The following is a 25904-nucleotide window of genomic DNA, read 5'->3' as shown; positions in this document are numbered from 1 at the left end:
ATAAAAGATAATGAAATTTTTTCACAAACTTTGTGAAGTACACTCATACATACTGGTGTGGCACTGTAGTATCAGCAATGAAATGCTAACACAAGGTTGGCAGTTCAAACCCACCAGCTGTTCCTTGAAAACGCTATACAGATTCGCTAAGAGTTAGAAATAACTCAACAGCACTTAACAATATACAAGAGTACATTATCATAGCACTGCTCAAAGCAGGGAAGAGCCAGGAAAGTTAAACTGTCCATCAGTGAGAGTTCAATAGACAGTGTCCACAGTGGAGACTCCCACACAGCCAGGGCAATCAACAAGTGGATCCCTAGGAAATGACATGGAAACAGACCCAGGGCATACAAACATGCGAAGAAGCCCACAGTACCCCTATGGGGGTAGTCCTGGTGTGGCGCTGCGGGTTAATGTGCTGGACTGCAAAGTCTCTTTGAACTGCAAGGTCAGTGGTTCAAGCTCACCTGCCATTCCTCAGAAACTCTATACAGGGTTGCTATGAGTTGGTACTGACTTCACAGCACTTAACAACAATCCTTATGGGTGTTAAGTTTCGCACATGCTTAAAATTTTCACAAGGGTATACACTAACAAAAGTTACCTCGGGGGTGTAGTATTTCCTCTTTAGCTTCTATATTGTTGGCATTTTTTAAATATGCAAGGATTACTTTTACCATGGAATTTATTACAGAGAAAGCCTCTTAACTGAAGGAGGCCTAATTTCATAAGCATGAACAAGTCAGAGTCTGCTATCTTGAGTTAGAACTCAAGTGTTACAGACTGAACTGTGTGCCCAAAACATCCGTGTTGTAAATCCTAACCTCTCTGCCTGTGGTTATAATCCCATTTGGGAGTACGCTGTCTTCATTATGGCCATGAGGACGGACCCTATAGGTAGGGTGTATCCTAAGTCGCTCTCTTTTGAGATATAAAAGAAACTAAGCAAGTCAGCAGAGAAAGAGATGGGTAAGATGGATGCCAAGACACATGGAGCTCTCCAAGGAACCAGGAAGCAAGCAGCTGAACAAGGGCCTTCCCCTCAAGCCTGCACTGGAACTTTGGACTTTCAGATCCCTAAACTATGAGAAAAGAGATTTCTGTTTGTTACTGAATAGGTGGTACTGAGAGTGCGGTGCTAATCTAACAAATACCTGAAATGAGGAAGTTGTTTTGGAATTAGGTAATGGGTAGAGGTTGGAAGAGTTTTAGGGTACCTAACAGAATCCTGGCGTGGTGCTATGGGACAACGCACTGGACCACAAAGTCAGTTGGAACCACAAGGTTAATGTTACAAATTCACCAGCAGCTCCTCGGAAACCCTATACAGGTTCTCTGTGAGTTGGAATCAACTCATAGGCACTTAACAACAACCACAGAGTCCTGGTGTGGCACTGTAGGATAATGCACTGGACTGCATGGTCAGGTTGAGCCGCAAAGTTGATGGTTTAAACCTACCAGCTGCTCCTTGGAAATCCTCCACAGGGCCACTATGAGTCAGAATGGACTCAAAGGCACTTAACAACAACAGCAATAGTAAAAGCCTAGATGGCCCTGAAGAAAATTCTGAACAAAGGCAACTCTGGTAAGGGCTCAGAAGAAAGTGAAGGAGCCACAGAGAAAGTCTCTATTGTTCTAGAGAACATTAAAAGAAAATGAAGAACATGTCATTGGACAATGAAAGAGAGGGATCCCTTATATGCAGTGGTCAAAAACTTGTATGGGATCAACTTGGGTATTTGGTTGATGAGAATGCTAAGCTAGATCTTAAAGGGATCGAATGGTTTCTCTTTGCTGCTTATGGTAAAATGCTAGAGGAAAGAAATGGACTTAAAATGAACTGAGCAAAATGAAAACAGAACTTAAAGATTTGGAAAAATCTGCTGTACAAACTAGGGAAATGTGTCTACTATACACCATTGTACTCTGGAAACAGATAACTTGTTTTCTAGATTTTACAGGATCACAGATAAGAGGAATTTGGGCCCAGGATGGAATACACTTAAAGTCTCACCCATATTTGATATGGATGATTCAGAAGATGATATTTGAGACTTGGAGTTGATTTAAGACTTTTGCAATGATGTGATGAGCTGTATGTGTCTCGCATGTGGCAAAGACACAAGTTTTGGAATGTTGTGGATTGAACTATGTCCCCACAAACTCTGTACTGCAAATCCTAACCTTTATGTCTGTGACTATAATCTCATTTTGGAATGAGTTCTTTTGTTATGTTGACGAGGCAGGGTTGGTATATGTGGTGTGACTTCAGTCAGGTGCTTTTCAGATATAAAAGAGATTAAACAAGCCAACAGAGAGAGAGGGTAAGATAGATATCAACAGACAGGGAGATCTCCAAGGACTCAGAAAGCAGAAACTGAAGAGACTAGGTCTATCTCCCAGAGCCAAGAAACAAAGCTTCCCCCTCTAGACTGTGCACTCTGAATTTGGACTCCTAGCTTCCTAAATGATGAGAAATACATTCGTATGCTAAGCATCCATTTGTGGTATTTCTGATATAGCAGCACCACATAACTAAGACAGCAAGCAAACACAAAATCAAATACACGCAAAACCATTCAATGTTTTGAGGAGACATGTAAGCTTCTTTGAAGCTCTGAGAGCTGCACAAAGAGAGCACTTTGGTCCTCCCTGCCCTCAGCTGCTGTTCTAGGTAGAAATACACCCTTCTCTACTTCCCCACCAGGAAGCTCCTAGGGAGAGTAGAGATCCCTGCCAACCTCATCCACCCGCCCAGGCAAGGTGCTGGGCGAGGCCCTCAGCTGGGCATGGACGGTAAGGATCTGAAGAATCTGGGCCATCCGCTCCTCCTCCTCCTCACTGTGGTGGGGCATCTCTGTCAGCACCATCTTCAGAAACGGGAAGACTAAGGAGAAGGCTGGTGCAGACAATGGCGCAGCATCTGTGAGGGCAAAAAGCAGGCACCAGGCTGTCACTGCCTTAGTCCCCATCCTCAGGGCAATGGGCACTGGGGTAGGAGGGAGGCCCCTTTCTGACACAGGAAGTCATGGTACAACTCTGACAAGACAGCAGGAAGCCCAATTCTAAATCCCATCTCGCCCCTCTCATGACTATTGCCCAGCCCACAAGGTGAGAGTAACAACTGAGAAATGGTTCCGGTGACAAGAGGTTCACCTCAACGGCAGTCACGGTGACTCACAGAACACCCAGACTGGACTCCGAAATCCTCCAGCTGGCCCAGCCCCCACTTGCCAGACAAGTAAAATGAGTAAACCAAGGCCAGGAAGGCTACAGACTCAGGATGCCTGGGGATGCCTTCCCCTTACCTGGTTCACTCTTGCCCACTCTGCTGGGGATGGTGTGGGAGTGCAGCAGGCTCACTGCCCTCTTCACGGCCACAGCTAGCTCCTCCTGGCACCAGGACTTATCCAGAGCACACTCTGGCTTCAGCAAGCGCAGAGTCACATGGCTCACCAGAGTGCCTATAGCCAAGAGAAGGGGTCCCATGGGGAATGACCCAGGCAGAGGCTCAGGACCTGGCCCCACACAAATGAGTGGCCGAGCATGGCGGCACCTCATCCCTGGCGTAGAAACCTCTTCTGCTACGTCAAAACGCCCTCCACCTAATTCCCCAGTGGATCATGACAGTGCCCAAGGGTAGGTGGGCAAGAGGCTGCCCTCTGGACATTCAAGAAAGTGTAACAATGAGAGGAGGCCTGGCCCAACCAAAGGTTATTTCGCCAGGAGTAAATGTTCTGCCTCCCCATCCATGCAGCACATCCTGCCAGTTAGACCACACTTCCTGCAGCTTCCACACTACATGGACTGACTTTTCCTGATTTTTCCCACTCAGAATGCTTCCCAGGTCCCAGTGTCACTCTTCAAGCTAGGATGGAACCTGCTTCAAATCATGAAACCACCCAAAAGTAAACCCACTTTACATCTGACCACCCTACCTGACTTCTATTCACCCCACAGCTAACAGAAAGTAATGGTCCCAGACGTCTCTGACCTCAACTGGTTGATGGCTGCCCTGATGGGTACTGCTATAGCAAAACCATCCTGACTGGCACTCAGCATATAACTTCTTAGCTTAAAACTGACTAGAGTCTAAAATGTGGTCCTTGGAGCTCAGGCACAGCGGACACACAAAGAAAGGACAGAACAGTGCTTCTACAGATACGCAGCTTGCGGTTCACAAGGCTACCTCCACATGCAGGCCAAAAAGGCAGTCGTCCGCATTTCCACAAGCCTCCCACACACACGCCCCTTCCCCATCCCAATGTCTCCACCAGTGGACAAGCACTAACCCACGGCCTTGAGTCGAGGGGGCAGGACACACGTAGCCAAGGACAGGAAGGGGTTCTTGATCCTGGGAGCAGCCAGGGGAGACTTCAGCAAGGGCAGGAAGGAGTCAACCAACACCGGGATGTACTGGGTCAGGCCAGATGGGTTCTTGGCCAATACGGTGTCCAGGAGACCTAGTGCTGCCTCCAACTCACTGTCCAGCTGCAAGCAGAGTGTCCATGAGGCAGTCAACATGGCCCTGCTCCAGACAGAGCAGACAGGCATGTGCCTGGCCACCCGACATTGTCTTACCTCCTGCAGGCGCCTTCGGATCTGTGCCTCTTTGTCCAGTTGGGCCTGCAGCATCTCCTTCTGCTTGCTGGTCAGCTGTACCTCCTCTTTTATGCCCTTCTTCTTCTTTATCTCCTAGAGAAAATGGGCAACCCAATTCCATTTCCAAGGAAGTAGTCTCCCTCCCAACCACAGAGGAAGGCGAGCTCAGGCCCCCAAACAGCACCATGCCAGTGCTCAGCCTAAGCAGAGAAATCACATGGTCATTCAAGTGTTTGTTGAGCACCTGCATTGTGCTGGGGGCACCATGGGGAACGAGACAGACAAGGTCCCTGCCCTGACAGAGCTCACAATCTAGGAGGCGGACACAGACGATGGACACATGAACACAGAAACAAGGTGGTTACAGGTCATGATGAAGGGCAACATGAAGAAATAAGGAAGATGCATAGTGACTGGGCAGAAGGGCTGGGCAGGGTCACCTCTGAGAAGGGGACATGTGAGCAGATGTTGACGTCAAGAACCTACCCTTGTAAAGAGCGAGGGAAGAGCAGAGGGTCCGAGACAGGAAAGAGCCCTGCGGGTCTGTTAAGAGCTGAATACGGCAGTCAAGCCTCCATTCACGGAGACCCCTCGGGGCCAGGCCCTGTGCCTGCTGGAAGCAGTCAGACAGGCCCAGCCTTCAAGGAGCTGGGGGATGGCATGGAGGTCAGCACCACCGCATGGTGAATGTCACTGTTGGTGCCACAGATCCCAGTTTTGACTCATAGTGTCCCCATGTGACAAAACAGTTGCCCCATAGCATTTTCTAGGCTGCCATCTTTACGGGAGTACATTCCCAGGTTTGGAGCCACTGGGTGGGTGCAAACCACCAACCTGGAGGTTAGTAACCGAGTGCTTAACCAGCATACCACCAAGGCTCCTTACGTGGCAAATAAACCCAAAACCAAACCACAGCTGTCAAATATAATTCCAACTCATAGTGACCCCTGTGACAGAGAAGAGCTACCTCACAGGGTTTTCTTGCCTGGCGTCGTGTTGGGGGTAGATTGCCAGGCCTTTTTTCCCAGAAAACCATCGGGTAGGTTCAAACCGACAAAGTTCTGGTTAGTACTGAGTGTGTAACTGAGCCACCAGAGCATCTAACATAGTAAACAACGAACCGTGAAGTTCACTGTCATTGAGTCGATTCCAACTCATAGCAAATACTCAATGCTAAATAGTAAAAACTGCTGTCTGCACCGAGTGGAGAGAAACATAGGAGTCCTGTTGTGGAGCTATACGCTCAATACTGAACTGCTAACTGCAAAGTTGACAGTTCAAACCCACCAGCTGCTCCTCGGAAACCCTATACTGGGTCGCTATGTGTTATGGCACTTAATAACAGCAACAGCAGAGTTGGGGGCCGTGGGAACTCTAGAGAAAGGGCAACTTGTGGCAGCAGGACCAAGGGATGGGTGGGGGCATCAGAGGAGTGTGCTGTGAGCATTAGGAAAGCCCAAGGAAGCAGCCCATAAGCAGCTGACGGAGCCAGGGGCTGCGGCAACCCTGCTCTGCATGCGGCATGTCTCTGTGCACTCACCTCCTTCAGCTCCAGCTCAATGATCTGCTCCTTGAAGGAGTAGGCTTTGTTCTCCCGCTTCATGTTGGCCTTTTTGATGCTATCCTGCTGAGCACTGAAACACCGGAGCAGCCCATCAGTCCAGCCCAGATCCCACCCAGCTTGAAAGAGTCCCTGCGTTGTGTAAACACTCTTGACTGCTAGTTGAAAGGTCGGTGGGCTCGAATCCACCCTTAGACAACCTTGGATGGACTCCAAGGCCTAGAGATCAACTTTTAAAAAATCTGCCCTAAAAACCCCTCTGGAACATGGTTCTACTCTGATGTAGCTGGTGCTGCCATGAGTTAAGAGTGGACTCAATGGCCAACTGGTCACCGGTGAACTAACACAGTGCTGGCCACCTGCGAGACTCTTGTATCTGGAGCCTGAGCTCTAAGCCCAGAAAGGACGAGCTGCTTCACTCACTCATTCCTCACAACCGCTCACAAAGGAGGCAGTGTGTCCACCTTGCTGCCAAGGAAGCCGATGCTTGGGGAGGAAGGCACTGAGTCCATGAGTAGGGAAGTGGGCCTCACCTCTGGATAATGGATTTGTCATACAGCTCCCCAGCAGGGGTCTGCATAATGGCGAACTCCTCACGCGTCACCTGGCACAGTGCCGGGTTCTGCACAGAGGCAGTGATGGTGCTGATGATCTGTGGAAGGACTCGGTCCGGGGACAAGAGGGACAGGGAGCCCATGGCATTCCTAGAAGACTGCCAGACAAACAGACGTGTCAGTGTGGACCAAGTTGAGAGGTCCCTGCAGGCCGCTGCCACTTCCTTTCTGAGCACTGTCCTCCAGCATGGTCTCTAGTCCATTTCTGCCGCCTACTCAGCAAGCATTCATCCCTGGTTCTGCTGAGAGCACTCTGGTTTAAAGGGGGCACACTAGTCACACAGCCTCAAACTCTATAGCAAAGGTAAAGCTACCCCACCCTTAGTGGGCATGTGACCCAGGCTAGAGGGATGCGCATCAAGTGAGTCAGGGACACTCAGACTGCAGGCCAGGTGATATTTTGGGAAATATTGGGAACAGTATAGATGCTAAGCTGCCACCATGCTAGCAGACAGGGAGAGGGTGTCTGAGAATGGAGCCCCATGGTGGAGAGCAGAAGCAAGAGATACAGAACATCAAAGGGACACCACTAACTGTCCTAAGGGCGATGCCTCAGTCCCTGTGCCAGTACCACCCAGAGTCAGCCAGAGCCTCGGACTGCACAGTCCATGAGGCAGCAGGTGTCCTTTTGTCCTTAAACCAGTTTGAGTGTCTGGTCACTTACAACTTAAGCCCACGTTCCCTTCACACCCTCACCCACTTCTCTGTGTGGGAACCTGTACACATACCACTCACCTGGCTCAGAGGGCTCTGGGTGGTGATCCGGGGTATGATCTGATCCAGGTGTCTAGTGATGAAGGCTTCAGGGTCGATCTTCATCCTGGCGAGTAGCGCTGGCCAGAGTCCAGCCTGCACGGTCACTGAGGGGAGGATCTCCTTGAGGCCTCTGCCTGCCAGATGGGCCCCACCTGCCAGCCCCACCCCACCCCCGCTCCGCTTCAAACCTAAGGAGGGGTGGTGGGAGACAATCAGCATCTCCTGGACCAGCTGCTCGAGGTTGGCAGTGTCTCCCGCCAGCCCCGGCACCCCAGAGATGACACACAGAGCTTCCTGCAGTACCCGTGGGGGCACGGTGGCCTTGCCCACTTCAGTCACCTCTCCAGCATCAGTCACCAGAGCCTCTGAGGACAGTACCTGTGTGAGGAACACACATGAGCCCCTGATGCTCTGAGCCCTGTGCAGACTGGGCACAGAAGGGACACCAGGACGTGGCTGCCTCTCGCTCACTGGCCTTTCAAGAGGTGTCTGCTGGAGTGGCAGGCTAACACCCAGCTTCCTGCACTGGGATCCTCAGGCTGAGGTGTGATTGGACGGAAGAAGTGTCCCTAAAAAGCCCACAGAGGAGGAGGGAGACAAAAAATATGGTCTAGGCTACCTCATCCATGACTGGCCAATATTCCCCCAAGAGTCTGTGGAAGGAGGGAGCAAGGAGCCAGGGCAGTGAACAGCACTCAGGTCTTAGGGTCTACTCCCAGTTCTGCCCTGCCCTGGCTGGAGACCCTGTCAGTCCAACACTCCAAGCCTTTGGTCTGTTCTAGGCATAATGGGACAGCAAAAGGGAGAATGGGGAGGAAAGATGTAAAGAGTGATAAAGTGTTTTATAAATGTTCCATAGTACACAGTCACTCTAAGATAAAGTGGTTGAGCTGAAAATCATTAGGCTTGAAAGAAAAGGAGAGTCTCTATAAAGGAGAAGGTGTCAAACGACACAAGAGGCTCCTGGAGCAGGAGAGGACCAGAGTCTTAGGAACGAGAAGAGCCAGGAGCGGCCCAGCCAGAACTTCACAAATGGGGCCTAGAGCCCAGATGCACCCACCCTGTGAGAAGTGAGGACAGCTTTCAGCTCCTCCAGGAGTCCACACGCCAGCTTGAAGCCCCCGAGAGAGGACAGCAGCTTGCGAACCGTGTGTTGGGCCTGCTTGCGGACATGCCAGGTCCGGCTCAGGAGCACTGCTACCAGAGCCCGGTGGTACTGCCTGCAAACACAGGGCACCAGTCCAATGAAAGCCGGGGTACAGGGCTTTCCACAGCCAGCTCTCCCCTCCTTTTCTACAGGTAAGCCCTCCCCTCCCTTTCCACAGAAAGCCCTCTACCTCCTTTATAAGCCCACTTCTCAAGACCCTGTCAAGATTGGCCTCATTTAGCCCATGGGAACCAATCAGCCTCACATACTGAACAAGGTTGCTTCCGGTGAGTCTGTGTGGGTGGTCAAGGAAGAGTCTCTCTGTCAGATGCAAAACAGTGCACAGGGCTAGGAGGGGAGAGAAACAGAAAAGATTTTTAAAATACGTATGTGTTTTTAAAAGAGAAAGAAATGAAACATTAACAGCAAGAGATAAAGTAATGATTCCTGGATGGGTAATTATGGGTCTCATAGTCCTCCTTTCTGCTTCTCCCACTCCTCTTTATGGAATGAGTTCCAAGTTAAGAAAGCACAGTACGTATGATAGTCACTTGACTAGCAAACTAACTCATGAAGGCATGTATTGTATTTATCTGAAATACACAGAATGTTTTTTTAAAGCTGATGAAATTGGCAATCTAAGAAGCAGAAAAGGGGTGGTGCAGTAGTTAACCAGGAGGTCACTGATTTGACCCCGTCAGTCGCTCCATGGCAAAAAGATGAGACAATCTGCTTCCTGACAAGTCATAGCCTTGGAAGTCCTACGGTCAATTCCATTCTATAGGGTCTCTATGAGTCAGAATCAACACAATGGCCTTACGTTTGGTTCTAATGAGTATCAGCAGAAAACCTGGTATCTAAAGATTACAGGAGTCCTGGTGTGGAGCTACGGGATAAGCACTCAACCATACGGTCAGTATGAACCGAAAGGTCAGTGGTCCACTCACGAGCCGCTCCTTGGAAATCCTCCTATACAGGGTTGTTATGAGTCAGAACCAACTGAATGTACTTAACAAAAGTTAAAGAATTTCCCAGTCTAGCCCCTCTTGCATGAGGGGGCTTAAAAATTCCATTATCTCCTAATTCCATTTTTCCACCAACTTTTTGAAGCCCCCCTCATAAATTTTAACTTTTAATTGTGTGAATTCGTTCCCTAGTTAAAAACTAGCTAAAATTTTCAAAATTCAGGAAACTGGAGAACAGTAGTAGCTCATTAATAGAATGTTGTGATTTCTAAGTCAAAAGTCTTTCCAAATGACTAATTAGTGGCAGACTCCCTAAGGCAATCGAGGTTTTTGAACATTCATTTAAAGATCAACTGATGCTTTTCTGCCAAGATGAAACGTACTATTTGCATTTTCTGCTGAAGGAGTGGGGTCTGCTTCGACTCCCCCAGGGATTCTCAGCTTCCTCTTCAACACAAGAAAACCTCTGAGACAGCACCAATTAACTAATCTGTGATCATTACAACGAATGCTGTGGCTTAAGCCACACTCATTACTACTGTCTCCACAAATCTCCCAACCTCACACCACATGCCATCTCCCTCCCTAGTCTTCACCTTCTCCTCAAACATGGATTTGGTCCCCCAAAAGCCCAGCAGTTGGTCAGGTATCTAGAGCTGACCTGGAAAGGTCTCCCCTGCCCAAGCAACTCAGCCCCAATCTCGAGTTCAGCTATGTGGGTGCTAACTCACCATCCTCCGAAGCCATGAGCAGGAATTTCTCGGATGTGAAAATCTGCTTCTTCTCATCCACAATCAGCTGCCAGAAACCACTCAGCTTGGCCTCTGCAAGATACAAAGGTCACTGAGGCACAGCTCATCATTTCTACCAGGTCTGGCCCCCTCCTCCTGGCTCTGCTGGCAGAATCTGCCCTCAGGGAGGCAGGAGTACACCTCCAGCAGGGGCAGGTCATTCCTGGGCTCAAGGCCCTTCCCCATTCTAAAAGTTAACTGTAGTCCTTCTACTGCCATTTCCTGTACGAAACCCTTCACTGCTACCCACAGGACCTGGGTGAGCTGCTTCCCACTAGGCATGTCCACCTATCCTGGGCTCTGGCTGAGCTGGAATGAATACTGAGGGTCACACACAGCCTTCCTTGCTCTTCCCTGACTCCAGGCTGGCTGGGGCTCACAATGGCCAGTGAAATCCTTTTAGTCGTCAGGGCCTGACTCAAATGCCTCCTCCCTCAGGAAGTCTTTCCAGACAGCACCCCTACCTCCCAAACTACAAGTAATCTCTCCATGAAAAGTGTTCTAATCCCACAAGCAGCTGAAACCACAGGCACCTCTTCACATTCTCTCTCCTCCTAGAGCAAGCACCCTGAAATGTGCTGAAGCAAAGGCTTGTTCTGCTCTGCAGCCCAGCTAGTTAGCCCACTGCCACAGCACATTCACAGTGGGCACAAAATAAGAGTCCAACTCCCTCTCCAACCACAGAAATGAACTCAAGTACGTGCACTGAGCAAGAGGGGACTATGATATCACGGCGTGCCATGTAGCCACAAAACAAGAATGAGGAAGCTCTGCTGCGCTGACTGGGGTAATTTTTAAGATATTTTCAGCATACACTATGGAGTCCTGCTGCGATGCTGTAGGATGAGCACTGACCACAAGGAGAGTTTGAACCACAAGATCAGAGGTTCAAACTCAACAGCTGCTTCTCGGGAACCCTACACAGGGTCACTATGAGTTGGAACTGATTAGATGGCACTTAACAACATATGACCTACGTAGTTAAATACATGAAGTATTGGTGGCGCTGTGGGATAGAAAATGGAATGCTAACCGAAAATTCAGCAGTTCGAACCCACCAGCTGCTCTATGGGAGAAAGATGAGATAGTCTGCTTATATAAAAATTTACAGCCTAGGAAACCCTCTGATGCAGTTCTAATTCTACCCTACATGGTGGCTGTGGGTCGAAATGGACTTGATGGTAGTGGGTTTGGCTGGGGAGTATGCTATCTGGCATGCCAGGATGACTACTCAACCATCTCTGGACAGCAAGCTGGTAAGACTGTCCAAAGAAGGGAATGGAATGGCTGGGGACAGGACTAAGGGAAAGCTTGTCACATTGTATGAGGAGACTCTCAAAGGTTCATGGAAGAAAGGGAGGTTAGCAGAGGCAACATGAAGGTAGCAGGAGACACAAGGAGGAGTGAAAGAGTGAAAGGAACTAGAGACAAACACTTAACTAAAGGTACATGAAGAGGATTGCAATCACTGCAATGAAACCAAGTATATGATGTTGAATGCAAACCTGATGCACTGCTCTGTAATTCATAATAAAAAGTTTATGGAAAATAGAATCCAGTGATAATAGCATTTTCTCACAAACTTCCTAAAGCCCCTTCATAATTTAGAAGTATGTTGTGCTCTAGGAATTTATATGCACCCTGGAGGCCGAGGTTTAAGTGTTAAACTAATAACTGCAAGGTCAGTGGTTGAAACCCACCAGTCACATCTCAGGAGCATAAAGCATAAAGATCCACAGTCTCAGAAACCCAAGGGAACTACTCTGCCCTAGAGGATCACTATGAGTCGGAATCAACTCATTAGCAGTGGAGTCTGGTTTATGAATAGATAGCTGATTACAGCCAGCCGCGCTACTGAGCCCAAGTCAGTCTGGGTGTCGTCTGCAAGCCCTGGAGCAACAGGAGGATGGAGGTGGAGTCCCCTGGTCCATTTCCATCGCCCAGGCAACCCTGAAGCTCTTTTCTGCAGACCTGACGTAGGGTGGTAAGTGGTCAAGCTGACCTTGTCATAGCCTGCTCATCTCTGCATCTTACCAGCTTGTGTGTCAGCCATCGACAACTTCACGAGCAGCAGGGCTGCAGCAGCCCCCTCAGTGACAGCGGGAACCTGAGTGCTTTGGGAGCCTGCCTTCTCCACAGTCTGGAGAAGTAAGGGCAGGAAGTCCAGGGCCTGTAGCAACGTGTCACCTGAGGAGAGAAGACAAGATGCTCACAGAACAGGCCTAATGCTGATAGTGACAAGTTCACCTCAGAAAAGAATCTCCCGCCTGGGTGTGAACTGGCTGACACAAACCTCCTGTGAAACGTATCAAACATCACACACAAAGAAACAGAATGGCAGTTTGGATGTTTAAGCCAAGCAAACACTGTAAAACCAGAGCTAGAAGGATCTTCACTAATCAAATAGTCCAGACACTCATTTGATGGATGAGGAAACACATGGGTAGTGTCCAGTCCAGTTTTACAACTTTCTGAGGGAGAATGCAGCTCAAACTTAAGCCTCTAACTTCCTATCGGGTACTGTCTCCCACATTCCAAAAGCAGAGTGAATCTGCTAACCTGTGCACTAAACCCATTCAAGAAACATACAGAAACTAGTTAAAACTGTTATCTCAATAAATATGTTTTCTTAACTACTAAACAGAAACATCAAAACATTTTCACAATGAAACCAATCCTTTGTCCAGATGATATCAGGAATTGGAATACAAGACACAGTTATGCTAACATTTATTTTAAAGCCCCAAGGAGAATTAGTTCAAGCTGAAGAGGCAAGGTTCACCCAAGTCTCTGCTGTCTAGGAATGCCACCTAAAACAGCAACTGGACCCAGGAGCGCCTAGATGGTTTGGGAATCACGGGTGTGTGTGCACTCCATCCCTAAGACAGCTGGCACGGTACTTCACTAACAGCTCTACCCACAGCACGTTCTATCTGTGGCTCTGCACAGACCTCACGGGTCACTGAACCAAGATGGCCTGGGACTTTGAGTCCAGAGATGTATTTCAGAACAAGCATCACTATTCTTCACTTGGGGTAAAAACTGCTGTTGAGTCATCACCCTTAATCATTAAAGAAACAGGTGGGTGCAAATACATCAGCTAAGACTTCACTTTCACAAAAAAGGGTTATTCCTCTTTAGGGAAGAAGGTTTTGGAATCTCCTAGATTTTTCCCCCTTTTCCACGTTTATTCTTTCATACTTCTTAGCAACATCACTTACCTAGGTCAAGCTGTACCACTTCACCCATTCAGTGTTATATTTCCCATCACCAAAAATAACAAGTGTCTCAATTCCACCAGCTGCTCCTTGGAATCCCTATTCAGGGTCGCTACGAGTTGGACCCAACTCCATGTCACTAACAACAATAACTACTGGGAGAGTGTAAACCCCAAACCCTCTCTGCCCATCCTACACCTGGAAACCGCCAAGTGTTCATTTCTGTAGGTACACATATTCTTGTCTTTTTACAAAACTGAGATCAAACACTGTTTGCCCTTCTGTGATTGACTTATTTCACTCAACATGTCCTCTGGTTTACCCACATTACAATATGTTTCAAGAACTCATAATTAACCTTAAATGCTTATTTTTAAACACAGATCATCGGAAGTCTAACCCTTTTTAAAAGACGTGTATGCTCATCTCGGAGTCCTGGTGTGGCACTGTAGGTTAATGTGCCAGACTGCAAAGCCATTTGAACTGCAAGGTCAACGGTTCACCAGCTGCTCCTCAGAAACCCTATACAGGGTCGCTATGGGTCGGAATGGACTTGACAGCACTTCACAACAACACCATGCTCATCTCAGGGGCAAAATGAGCAACAGTTTCCTGCCTCAGCAATCAAGTTCCTACATACTTGAATGTTACATTACCACTAGCTCTGCTGTGGGAGGACGTGATGCCCAAGCTCAGAGGACCAGTGGGCAGTGGTCATTGGCCCTAAGTTCAGAGCAGAGTTTCATCCAGTCAGACCTTGGATATCTGTCTTAGAAACCATTTCCATATGCTTTCAGAGAACGAGCTGAGCAGTTCTAGTCTGAGTCCTCTCTGAAGAAAGGGTCATACCCTGAAGGCCTGACAAAGGGGGAGGTGATGATTCTGGATTTCAAGGGCAACTAACTTCGCTACAGAGTCCTGGTGTGACACTGTTGGATAAACACTGGACTGGTAAGCACACGGTCAGCAGTTCAAACCCACCAGTTGCTCCATGGAAGTTCTATACAGGTCACTGTAAGTAGGAACCAACTCAACACCACACAACAACTTTGATGCTAGGGAGCCCTAGTGGCGTGGTGGTTAAGCACGCACCAGCTAACCTAGTTCACTAGTTCAAACCCATCAGCTGCTGCTCAGGAGAAGGATGTGGCAATCTGCTTCCATAAAGATTCCAACTTTGGAAATCCTACAGAGCCGTTCCATTCTGTCCTCCAGGGTCGCCAGGAGTTGTGAGGAACACGTCTGGTCTGCTTCTGCTCACATGCAGAGTACTCATGGCGACAATCAGATTAACCCCAATGTTCCCAGAGATTCAGGAAGAAACGATGCAAACAGCCTGACACCATGAGAATGGCCAGACCACCTGATCATCTTTGTGGGGGAGTCCTGGACACAGGCCCCCAGGAGGTCTCTTACCTCGGAAGGAGGCCAACATGCACTGCAGATAGGCGTGCCTCACTGCAGAGGTGGAGGTCTTAAGGCTGAAAGCTTTCTTGAACCATTCCAGGAGCTTCTTGGGCACTTCTGTGGTGAAGCGGTTACACCAGAGAGCCAGGACCGATACTGCATGTACCAAGGTGCCTTCGTGAACTAAGGCAGAAAGCAGACACCCAGTCAGTCCGGTAACCAAGTCCATCACTGAAGCAGCTTGGGCAGACAGGCAGGAGTAGATGGGAGTGAAAGCAGCCACAGGGAGTGGGCTCCCAGCATCTGCTCTCTGGGGAGGTATGTCCTTAGGAGAGGTTCACGGGAAGCTCCAGGTGTGAGCTCTTCCTACAGTCAGAGGAGGGTGTCAAACTGCATCCCACAGCAGGGCGCACAAAATTACCTTCTTGCTGGAGGAAGGGGATGAACAGCTCAGCCACGGCCCCATTCAGGACTTGACTGGAAGGCCCAGACACCACGTGATGACTGACACTCCCGATCCCTGAAAGACAGGAGATGCCTTCCCTGCTAAGCCTTTCTCACTGCCGACCACAGAGCAAAGTCCAGCTTCACAGTTCTCTTCTGAGTTAGCAGCAGCTAAGCCGCTCTTCTGGCCAATACGGACCCTCCCTCAAGCCCTCAAGTGTCCTGTCCTGCCTTTTATGGAAGCCTGGCAGGCCAAACAGCAGGAACAAGTCCTGGGAGCAAGGATGGGACATCCAAGATGGTCAGAGGATTTCAGATCCAAAGAAGGAGCCACCTGCTCTAACTGTTCCATTCCACCTCATCTTCTGCCAGACTCACCCAAGGACAAACAATGTACCTGAGAGGACACTCATCTTCTGGGTCACAACAGTCAGTTTCCCCTCTGAGCCTGAGTGAAGAGGCGGAAAACAAACAGTTCACATCTGTTGTTGGTCATTTCCTTCAATCTGTAAAGTTGACCTCTGGCAACTTTGCCATCAATTTCCCATGATCCCTAGCCACTATCCCGACTTCCAGTAGCATAGCTTACTCTCACGTAGTCTTAAACTTCCTATAACTGGAATACTTTCTGCTGTTTGGCTTCTTTCACTCAACAAAATGGTTTGTTCACAATGTTATGAGTAACAGGAGTTCGTTTATTGTTGTACAGTATTTCTTTGCATGATTCTATCACAATTTAACCATCTCTCTTTAGACAGGCATTTTGGGTGCTTCGTTTGGGGCTATTATGAATAAAAAGCTGGTATAAACAGTCTTTTTTTTTTTTTTTTTTAAATTCACATCTGTCACATTTCCCAAGTGGGTGAATAATGTACTCATATGTATGACACAAGATGCCAGTTCTGATGGCCCAGAAGTAGCCTTCTGTTACAAAGTTAGGTTGATAACAACAATGGCTAGTCTTTGGTCTTCTGACTGAAAAAACAATTACACTTTTAGAGAAAGTTTGGGAAACAGAAAAAATACAGAGATTTCAAAATTCATTTATGTTCTCTAAGTTATTACAAATATTACGGCATGGTGCCATAGGATAAGCACTCGACCTCAAGGTCGGTTTGGACTGCAAGGTAAGCAAATGAAATTCACTTCCAGCTGCTCCTTGGAAACCCTATACAAGGTCGTTATGAGTCGGAACCAACTCGATGACACTTAACAACAACAACAATGCTGTGATTATGATTTTAAATGTTATTAGCTTTTCAACATTATTTTGGGTACTTCCCTCTAGTTTTGTGCTATGCATATAAAGATGCACACACTGACAACACCACAACACAGCAGGCCTGGGGTCATGCTGTCTACCCTACCCTGCATGTGCGTTTGTTCACTTCTTACCCCACCACTGTAAATGTTAGTCCCCTTACATTGGGACCATCCACCCCCATCCACGAGCACACTTGGAACACCAAGAGCCAGTGTAGGGCTCAGTGTCCCAGGCAATGCCAGGGATACCTCAAACCAATGCCCATGGCCAAGGCTGCCCCACCTCCAAGGACAGCAAACAGGTGCTTGCTAAGAGCTTCCATCGCTGAAGAGTCGCTGCATTGGCGGGCCAGGTTCCGCAGTGCCAGCACAGCTTCATCCATTAGGCGCGGGCTGTTGGATTTCAACTGACCTGGACACAGGGAGAGCCGCTGCTGAGGGCAGCTCAGCAACTTGGTGCTCAAACAGTCATTCACCTTTTCTGTGGTCCCACCTCTTTCATCCTAGCTCTAGGTTCTCACTTAAAATGGTCTCAAGAAAGAACCTACATGCAAAGAGTGTTTACCTTAAAGCTGTATTCCTTTCCTGAGCCACTCCTACCCGTACCTTTTCTACAAGAACTGGGACAAGAATCACCAAACCCCAAGGCACAGCTCCTGGTTCTGGAGAGGGGTTTAGTACTCACTGGCCAGTCCTTTTACGATGTCCAGGGCATACTGGCTGAGATCTAGAGTCACTGATGCCAACAAACTGGAGATAGCTATGGGGGCAGAAAGCACAGACTAAATTAGCTTCACGCATCAACATCCAGTTACCTTAGTCACCAGCTAATTCCATGCGGCCCAATGTCTAGACAGATGGAAACATGACCACTCTTCAACCTCTGAGGGCCACATGAGTGATCAGACCTTTGTCTCAAAGCTCTGCTGAATAACTATACAGTTCCTTCACAATCAACTGAAAACTGCCTGACATGCCACCTCCTCCTTTCACCAACAGTAGGGGCAGAGACCAAGGCTCGTGCCTGTGGGTTAAAGTGTCACTTCCACACCAAGCTCTTCTAGAGCAGTCCAAGGTTCTCAACCTAAATGGGCCCCAAAGATGGTATGCAATACTCTAAATGGATATACGGTTGTATGTTCTCCAACAAGAGGATCCATGCCTTTCAACATCTTCTCAAAAAGGCCCCGATCTCTCTCCTAAGGTTCCAGCAGGGGTAGAAAGATCTATTGAAACACTCCCCTATTGCCAAGTATTGGGGTACAGCTCACCCAGCATCTGTCTCTCCCTCCCCCCCGGTTCTGTAGGGTAGCAACCTACTTTCAACAACATTCTCAGGACTCCTCAATAAGGACTTCTGTATGGTGGGCAAGATTAGATCCTTAAATTCCGAGTGGGACATGTATCGGAGCAAAGGGGCACAGCTATCCTACAAAGAGAAAGGAGTCAGGCATCCGGCCCTCATGGACCAGACAAAACAAAAGGGCAACCCACCAACCACAGAATTTTCTACAGGACTTAGCATGTCCAGGCAACTCGCTCCACCTCTCGCTCACCAACAGATGCTTCTGAGGCTTGACTTTGCTCGTCAAAATGTTCTTCATATAAAAATCCAGAAGGGCACTCTGGAGAAAACAAAGAGCTCATGAGATGCTGACATTTCTAAGGATCTGATCCTGACTGCCTCCAAAACACACAAATCAATGCCCCACTTTCAGAGTTGAGCACAGAGCTGCCACTATCATGACATTCCCCATTCAAAACCCTCGTAGCTTTCTACTGTGCCCAGGGTGAAGTCTAAACTCCTTGGCATGGTTTGTAAGGCCAGCTGCATCTAACACCTCTTACCCATTCACACCCTCCAACCCTATTCGTCTCTTCTACATTCCCTCCATAAGCTGCTTTCTCTGTCTGAAGTACCCTTCTTACTTTAGCACTTTGCTAATTCCGACTCACCCTTACCATAGCACAGCCACTGCTGTGAAGACCAATTCAACTCAAACTAACCCCACATGTGCCGAGTGGAATTACTCCAAGGCTGGACCCTTTCAGAGCAGACTGCCAGACCTTTTTTCTGAGGTACTTCTGGGTAGGTCTGCCCTACTAACCTTTCTGTTACTTGTCAACCACTTACACGTTTACGCCACTCACAGACTCCAATTTACCCATAGGGTCCTTCAGTGGAGATGCAGTCCATGACCCATGGCCTAAGCCAGGCCCCATCATTACAAAGCACCACAGCTACCTGCCTGCTCCTTGATAGCTCAACCACAGCTCTAATTAACCATGTCATGTCAGTCATGTGAGTCATGTCAGTCGCCCGCTCCAAACTCAAGTTCCACAAGAGTTGTGACAGCCTTGCTCAGGGCAGCTCTTCAGCATCCAGCACATTGCTTGGCACATGGTAGCCACTCAACTGTGGGTGACTGAATGACAGACTGTATGCTGAGCAAACCACCACCCCACCCAGTAGCCAGCTTCCACCCCCAGCCAGAGATGGAAGGAGACCTCTCCACCTCCTCAACCTGCTGGCACCAAGGTGGTAGGTAGGCATGGGTCTCAATCAACAGCTCTTGTTTCTGATGAGGCAGTAACTGGGGCCACCAGAACTTACACGTGTTCTTACTTCATCCCTCCAAGAAGGCCGCCCACCCTCCACACTCACCTTATGTCGGCTGACCACCTCCATCTCCTTCTGGTTTGTGCAGAACTGTACCAGCAGTCCCAGCATGCCCGCATAATTCGGGTTGGGTTCAAGACTGAGAATGGCCGACAAGTACTGTTCTACCAGCCCAGAGTTCTGAGAGAAAGTGTAAAGCAGGGTCATCAGTGGGGAGCAGGGGGCAGAGGGAGCAATGACCCCCAGGGCCTGCCCACTCCTGTCACCTCTTTCCAGAGTTTGGTGAGCTTCTTCACAGCGCCATTCACGGCATGCCTATGGGAGCCACCCAGCACCTCGAGCAGCAGCAGGCACTGCGCCTCCACCTGCCGGGACCAGGAAAGACTCTTGTCAGGGGTGACATGGGAGCAGGGTGCCCGGGCCTCTCTCAGCTCCCGGCAGAGCCCCCTCCCCCTAGCCCCACGCTCAGCCCTGTCCTTTAATTAGAGCCCTTCAGTCAGAGGCTTATGATCTGAAAAGTGTGATCTGTGGAGTGCCTCCTATGAGTCAGACGATCAAGCTACCTGGGAATAAGACCGACACAAAGCCTGAGTTCAATCAAGCAGGGTGAAGTCACCCACAGGGAATAAAAGACACTCAGCCCACAGCCAGGTGGATAGATCGTTTTAGAGACGAGCTCAGCAGGAGGAGAACAAGGATCCTGATATACACACTCCTTTATCTTCCATGACATTTGCCTTCAGTCCTTCCATAAATATTTACTAAAACACTGTACTAGGCACCATGGATGTAGACATGAAGAACAACATAGGGTTCCCAGCTTGTGCGAGGCAGGGTAAAATACCTAGCAGGTGCTCAACTACAAAACCTCAGAGACATTATGTGCCACAAATGCCCCCAGAACCCTGGTGAGCAGTGTAACCTGCTATCTTGGGAAAACGGCTCTGCCTAAGAGGTCTGTCACATTTCATCTGTGTGTGTACAAAATAGCATATGTACAGTTCTTCATTACAGTTTTGTGGTAACAATACAGATGGCACACAACATAACTAAGCCTCAGAAAACCTATAAAGGGTCACTGTGAGAAGGAACCGACTCGACAGTACTCAACAACAACATAAGTGGTGTCACCAGTGGGAGCTAGCCATATACACCACGGTACGTCTACTCAAAGGACTCAGAGTTGTAAAGGTGAGAAATTCCTTACGACTTCAGAATGAATTCCAGAATTAACTTTCTAATGGTGCAGAAAAAAGCGCAATGAGTATTTATGTTGAAAACAAAAATTTGACACACTGAGAAATGTAACCAATTATCAATGAAAATGTGAAGAAATGGTTCAATGAGAAACTGTGTAACTTTCATCTTAAACACAATAGTATTTAAAACATGAAATGTACAGAGAATAGATCAGGAATGACACAGAAGAGACCAGTGATGGCCGAAGTAGATGGCTGGGGGCAGGAGTGGGAGGAAAACTGTATATCTTTCTATACCTGTTGAGTTTTGTAGCATTTTTTTTTTTAAACTGTCATTCAAACACCTTTTTTCTACAGGGTACCACCATGCCCTCCTCCTGGAGTGTTCCAACTTGATCTGGGAAGGCTTGCAGGCTTGAGGCCTTCAGGGCTCTGCTTAGAGGACACCTGCTCCACCGTCCCCTCGACCCTCTGTCCCTGATTTTCTCAAGGCTTACTTTACATTGTTACTGCTTATCTGTTGACTTATTTATTATCTATTCCATAGGAATGGAAGCTCCATACAGCAGCTGCTTCCTCTGCCTGTTATTGCTTTCTCCTCAGCTTTTAGAATGGACCAGAGGCCAGCACCAAACTGAACAACTCAATGAACCACAAATTGGGTGGATGATCATCACATCAGCAGAGCAAAAGAAACAAAACCAGGTTAAGGACACAGGAAAAAACACCAGCAACAACACAGTCTGAAGCCCTTGATGCACTCTGCCCCATAAACACAACCCTTCCCCTACATGAACCCCTCCCCTACATTATGTGAGACACATACATACTATTTACCAGTAAACACAGTGTGCATCTCACATAATGGCTATGAGATTTCACTCAAGATAAGTTAATGGATGAACTATCAAATGAGAAGGTCTATTGCCTTAGGACTCGTCAAATGGCCTAACACAGTTCACAGTTTATGTTCTCCATCCTAGTTTGAGGAGTAGGGTCTGGAGCAGCCATCTAAGACACAACTACTGGTCTCTACTTGTCCAGAGGAAAAGAGAATGGAGGAAACCAAAGACTCCAGAAAGAACTAGTCTACAGGATTAACCAACGGTCTACAGGCACCACGGCCTCACCCACCCTGAAACCAGAAGAAACCGAATGTACCCAAACGGACTATGCTGGACAGGGCCATAACAGATGGAGTCTGAGAGAGAAGAGGGAAAAACAAAACTCAAAATTCTTAAAAAACTCCACACTTGCTGACCTAGGTAAGACTAGGAGACTGCCCCAGACTACGCTGTTGTCGCTGCAGTCAGTTCTGACTCACAGCAACCTTGCATAGGATTCCTAAGAGCGGCTGGTGGGTTTGAACTGTCAACTTTGTGGTTTTACCAGTCCAGTAATTATCCTACATTGCCACATCAGGCTTTAATTCATGAACCGAAACTATCCCAAGGTCACCTTTTAACTAAATAACAGGAGCAACTCATGAAAATAAAAAACAAAACCCGAATACTGTGCTCCTTTAAACAATACCACCTTAACATTTTAACATCTGGCGGGGTGCAGTAGGAGTACCACAGGTCCACGAACTACAAAGTCAGCAGTTCAAACCCACCTGCCACTCCTCGGAAAACGTATACAGTGTGGCTTGAGTTGGAACCAACTCAACAGAACTTAACAACATCTAGTCAGAAGATGCATATGGTATTGTATTTTGTTGTTGTTTTTCTTTAGCTTATTAACCCTAATGGTTTTAGCAGCACTGGGCTGGGGTAGGAGGCAGCCAGATGAGGCAGAGGACAGGGTTCTGGGTGCTGACTGCTCCAGCTATTTAGGCAGGAGAAGTGGTGGGAAGAGCTGGGTACTCACTTCCTCCACCTCCCTTCTTCCAACTCCTGCGAGAACAATAGCGGGGCAGCAGAGGTGACAAGAATAAACAAAAGCAGCTTTCCTAGTGCTCACACTAGGTCCCAATCACATAACAGCCCATCTTACAAAGCATATGTTGTTAAATGCAGTCGAGTCAGTTCCAACTTATAGTGACCCTGTACAAAGTTTCTGAGGAGCAGCTGGTGAGCTTGAACCATCAACCTTGCGGTTCAAACCAACTTTGCAATCCAGCACATTAGCCTGTGGCGCCACACCAGTATATGTTACACAGAACATAAAGTGGAAATTAAGTAACGAATACCTATCTCTGTTGTTGTTAAGCGCCATGGAGTCGGTTCCAACTCATAGCGACCTGTACAGGGTTTCCGAGAAGTAGCTGGTGAACTTGAACCACTGACTTTGCAGTTCAAACTGACTTTGAAGTCCAGTGCATTAGCCCAGAGCACCACACCAGGACTCATACCTATCTCTAGATAAAACCAAATGAGCAACAATCACCCTAAAAGTGAAGCTAAGTCAGTAAGGGGACAGGGAAACAACTTTATTGGAAATGGAACTACCAGAATGGAATTAATGAGAACACTGAAATGTACCCAATGCCAGTGAAAAATGTACCCAATGCCAGGGAAAAATCTGTGCAGAAATTCATAAATGAGGACCTAAACTACTAAGGAGATGCTCACTGTAAACACAATACAGGTAGACTTCGGAGATATTACGTGCTTGGTTCCGACCATTGCAATAAAGCAAGTATCGTAATAAAATTAGTCACGTATATTTTGGTTTCTCACAGCATCTAAATCTTTACACTATACCACAGCCTGTTAACGGAGCCCTGGTGACAATGTACGATAAGCACTGGACTGCTAATTGCAGGGTCAGCAGTTCAAACCTGCCAGCCACTCATATGAAGAAGGATGAGGCTTTCTGCTCCCGTAAAGAATTACAGCCTTGGAAAACCCTACAGAGGGACTGGCTCAATAGCAGTGGATTTGGTTTGGTTTGGGTAGTTTAGTAAGTGTGCATAAGCATTATGAAAAAGTTTAAATTATTATGAGAATAATAAAAACATAACAGAGTAATACAAAGTAAGCACATGCTACTGGAAAAATGGTGCCAAAACTAGAGGGTTGGACACCTTAGCTCAGGTGACAGAGAGGGAAATGTACGAGGGCGGGGAGGGCAATACATAAGAGTAGGGAGGGTAGTAGATGAACAATGAAGACAGTGGAAGGGGGAAGACTTAGGTAAGCATGGGCTAAATGGGATCTAGGTAAACAGTGATTGATATACAACCTTGGAAAAACAGTGTTCTGTGAACAGATACATGAATCGAAACAAAGACTAAATGGGTACCCTCCATACACAGAGTAGACAGGGATGGGCAACTTGGACATTGGCTACCCAAAATGGGGTCTTCAAAGACAAGAAGTGACTGGCTTACAAGCTTTCAAGAGGGAATCTAGATCCAGAGTGCATGGAGGAAGGTAGAATCTTCACTGAGTAGTATCCAATCTGTCTAGGCGGGGCTGATGAAAAGAGATGGGGATAGGTCTCTTGTGATACAACAGTGAATAATTGCTATAAGGACTGACTGTGAGGGTTGGAAATGTAAAGGTAGATGTTTTGTAGCAAGGAGGGGAGTGATTAACTTTGCAGTCTGGGAGTGGAGGTCCCTGGGACCATCAAGGGAGAAGAGCGGAGAGCAGGACCCTACCCAGAGAAGCAGTGACGCCAGAGATGGAGGCAGACACGATGACGTGGAGAGATGGAGAGGCTGGGGACTTTAGACTCAGAGAGGGAAAGGGGCTGTGTGCTGATGAGGGCAGCTTGTGGGTATACCCTTTGGTTAGCTGATGATGCATGGAGGGGATTGTAACCATGGCAATGAAACAATATACAATATGATGAATGTAAAACTAATGTTCTCCCATGTAAAGTATCACATAATTCACAACATTAAAAAAAAAAAGACTAAATGGATAAAAGAGCGGAATAAAGGTTTACGAGCTTGACTGTCTTACAGATATTGGTTTCTCCTGCCTACTATTATAAATATTTACATGTGATAGAAATATATATTGGGACTTATAACAAAAAACATATACGCCCACCTTCAGCCAACAACTGACTAGATTTGCTAAAAGGGGAAATAGAATTTTCCTAGGAAAATAGGCTTCCTGTTAAGCCTTTGCAGAGTATGGGGGCTTAGTTGGAATTCTGAGCCCCACTCAGAACTTTCCGAGTTGGGACGTTCCCTCTTCAAAAGACAGGCAGACCAATCCAGAATGGCTGGGGGACAGAAGATTCTTACTGAAAGACATGCAGAAAAAAGCAGACTGGCTGTTTGAATATTAAGCAAGCTGTTTGCTTTGAAGGCATCAAGGAAAGAAAATCAGCCATCAGGGAAAATCCCCTTGTAGGACCGAAACTCCAAGGGAACCCGTGAGCAGTACAATATGCTCACCGGTGATCAACTGGGTCTACTTGTGAATGGAAGGAGGGAAAATGCAGCAATGAAGACATGAACTGAGTTTGACCATGTTCCAGTGGCACCCAATGACCCTGAGATGAGAAAGAGAAGAGGAAGGGCTGACTGGTCTCAAGTTTAGGAAGATGTGTGAACACCTGACCCCAAGAGCACTGACCCAGTCCCTGGGGGCTAGGGCTGAGAGGGATGTGGTCAGCTTATCTGAAGTGCAGGAAGGTGTGCGTGAACTCCCAAACTTGCAGCTAGTACCCATGTGACCCAGCTTAGATGACCAGTTGAGCAGAACTTGAACCAAGGAAGATAAAGATACTACGGAGATCAAGTGCAAATTGCTATAATCTAACAAAACAGACTTTTGCCTATGAATGCAGTGACTCAAAATTCCAACAGGAATAGAAGAATTCTTTGTATCAGGGAACAACCTTGTTTCCTCAGTTTACTGGGTTGATAAAGACAAGAAATTTAGACACTGGCTATCAAAAATGTGTGTGTGTGTGGGGGGAGGATACAAAGGTATGAAGCAGCTGTTTTCATGAGTATGTTCAGTTGCAGAATGAGGGGGATACGGTGGAGTCCCCCATGAATAGTTTCCCTATTTCCCAGATGGATCTGGTGAAAGGGGTGGGGGAAGACAGTGATAGGATTTTATGACACAATTTTAACTGTCAGAAGGATGCATTATGATCGTCACAACTGCAATTGTAGGAGATGTGTAACTGTAAGGAGGGAGTACGTAATCTTTCATTTCAGGAACAGACGATTCCAGGATCATCAAGCAAGAAGAGCATGAGTGGAGCGTGAGATCCCTACTTAGAAAAGTGGTGACCACAGAAAAAAAGTGGTGGTGTATCTGTGCGCAGGTGACAGACTGGGCCCCTGTGACATGTAAACAGAGATCTATTTTTTTGTTTTGTAAGTGTACATCAAGAAAAA

General features: G+C 47.6%; 1 protein-coding gene across 1 annotated transcript in view; it reads right to left on the bottom strand.

Annotated features, from left to right (window-relative positions):
• Positions 1-25904, bottom strand: part of GCN1L1 (GCN1 general control of amino-acid synthesis 1-like 1 (yeast)) — a 66194-nt gene that overhangs the window by 27209 nt on the left and 13081 nt on the right. The window contains exons 6-26 of the mRNA XM_006865450.1: positions 19658-19756; positions 19437-19571; positions 18328-18396; positions 18092-18200; positions 17457-17531; positions 17055-17183; positions 15906-15956; positions 15486-15584; positions 15074-15247; positions 12474-12626; positions 10380-10472; positions 8953-9031; positions 8597-8756; positions 7725-7914; positions 7516-7640; positions 6700-6878; positions 6146-6239; positions 4585-4698; positions 4296-4494; positions 3312-3467; positions 2745-2926 (exon numbers count right to left, since the gene is read on the bottom strand). Of these exons, the coding sequence (XP_006865512.1) occupies positions 2745-2926; positions 3312-3467; positions 4296-4494; positions 4585-4698; positions 6146-6239; positions 6700-6878; positions 7516-7640; positions 7725-7914; positions 8597-8756; positions 8953-9031; positions 10380-10472; positions 12474-12626; positions 15074-15247; positions 15486-15584; positions 15906-15956; positions 17055-17183; positions 17457-17531; positions 18092-18200; positions 18328-18396; positions 19437-19571; positions 19658-19756 (2664 nt within the window). The remainder of the gene's footprint in view (positions 1-2744; positions 2927-3311; positions 3468-4295; positions 4495-4584; positions 4699-6145; positions 6240-6699; positions 6879-7515; positions 7641-7724; positions 7915-8596; positions 8757-8952; positions 9032-10379; positions 10473-12473; positions 12627-15073; positions 15248-15485; positions 15585-15905; positions 15957-17054; positions 17184-17456; positions 17532-18091; positions 18201-18327; positions 18397-19436; positions 19572-19657; positions 19757-25904) is intronic.

The sequence above is a fragment of the Chrysochloris asiatica genome, unplaced genomic scaffold, assembly GCF_000296735.1.
Source record: "Chrysochloris asiatica unplaced genomic scaffold, ChrAsi1.0 scaffold00078, whole genome shotgun sequence".
Classification (NCBI taxonomy): domain Eukaryota; kingdom Metazoa; phylum Chordata; class Mammalia; order Afrosoricida; family Chrysochloridae; genus Chrysochloris; species Chrysochloris asiatica.
Note: the sequence above shows the minus strand (reverse complement) of the source record. Positions and strands in the feature narration are given on the sequence as shown.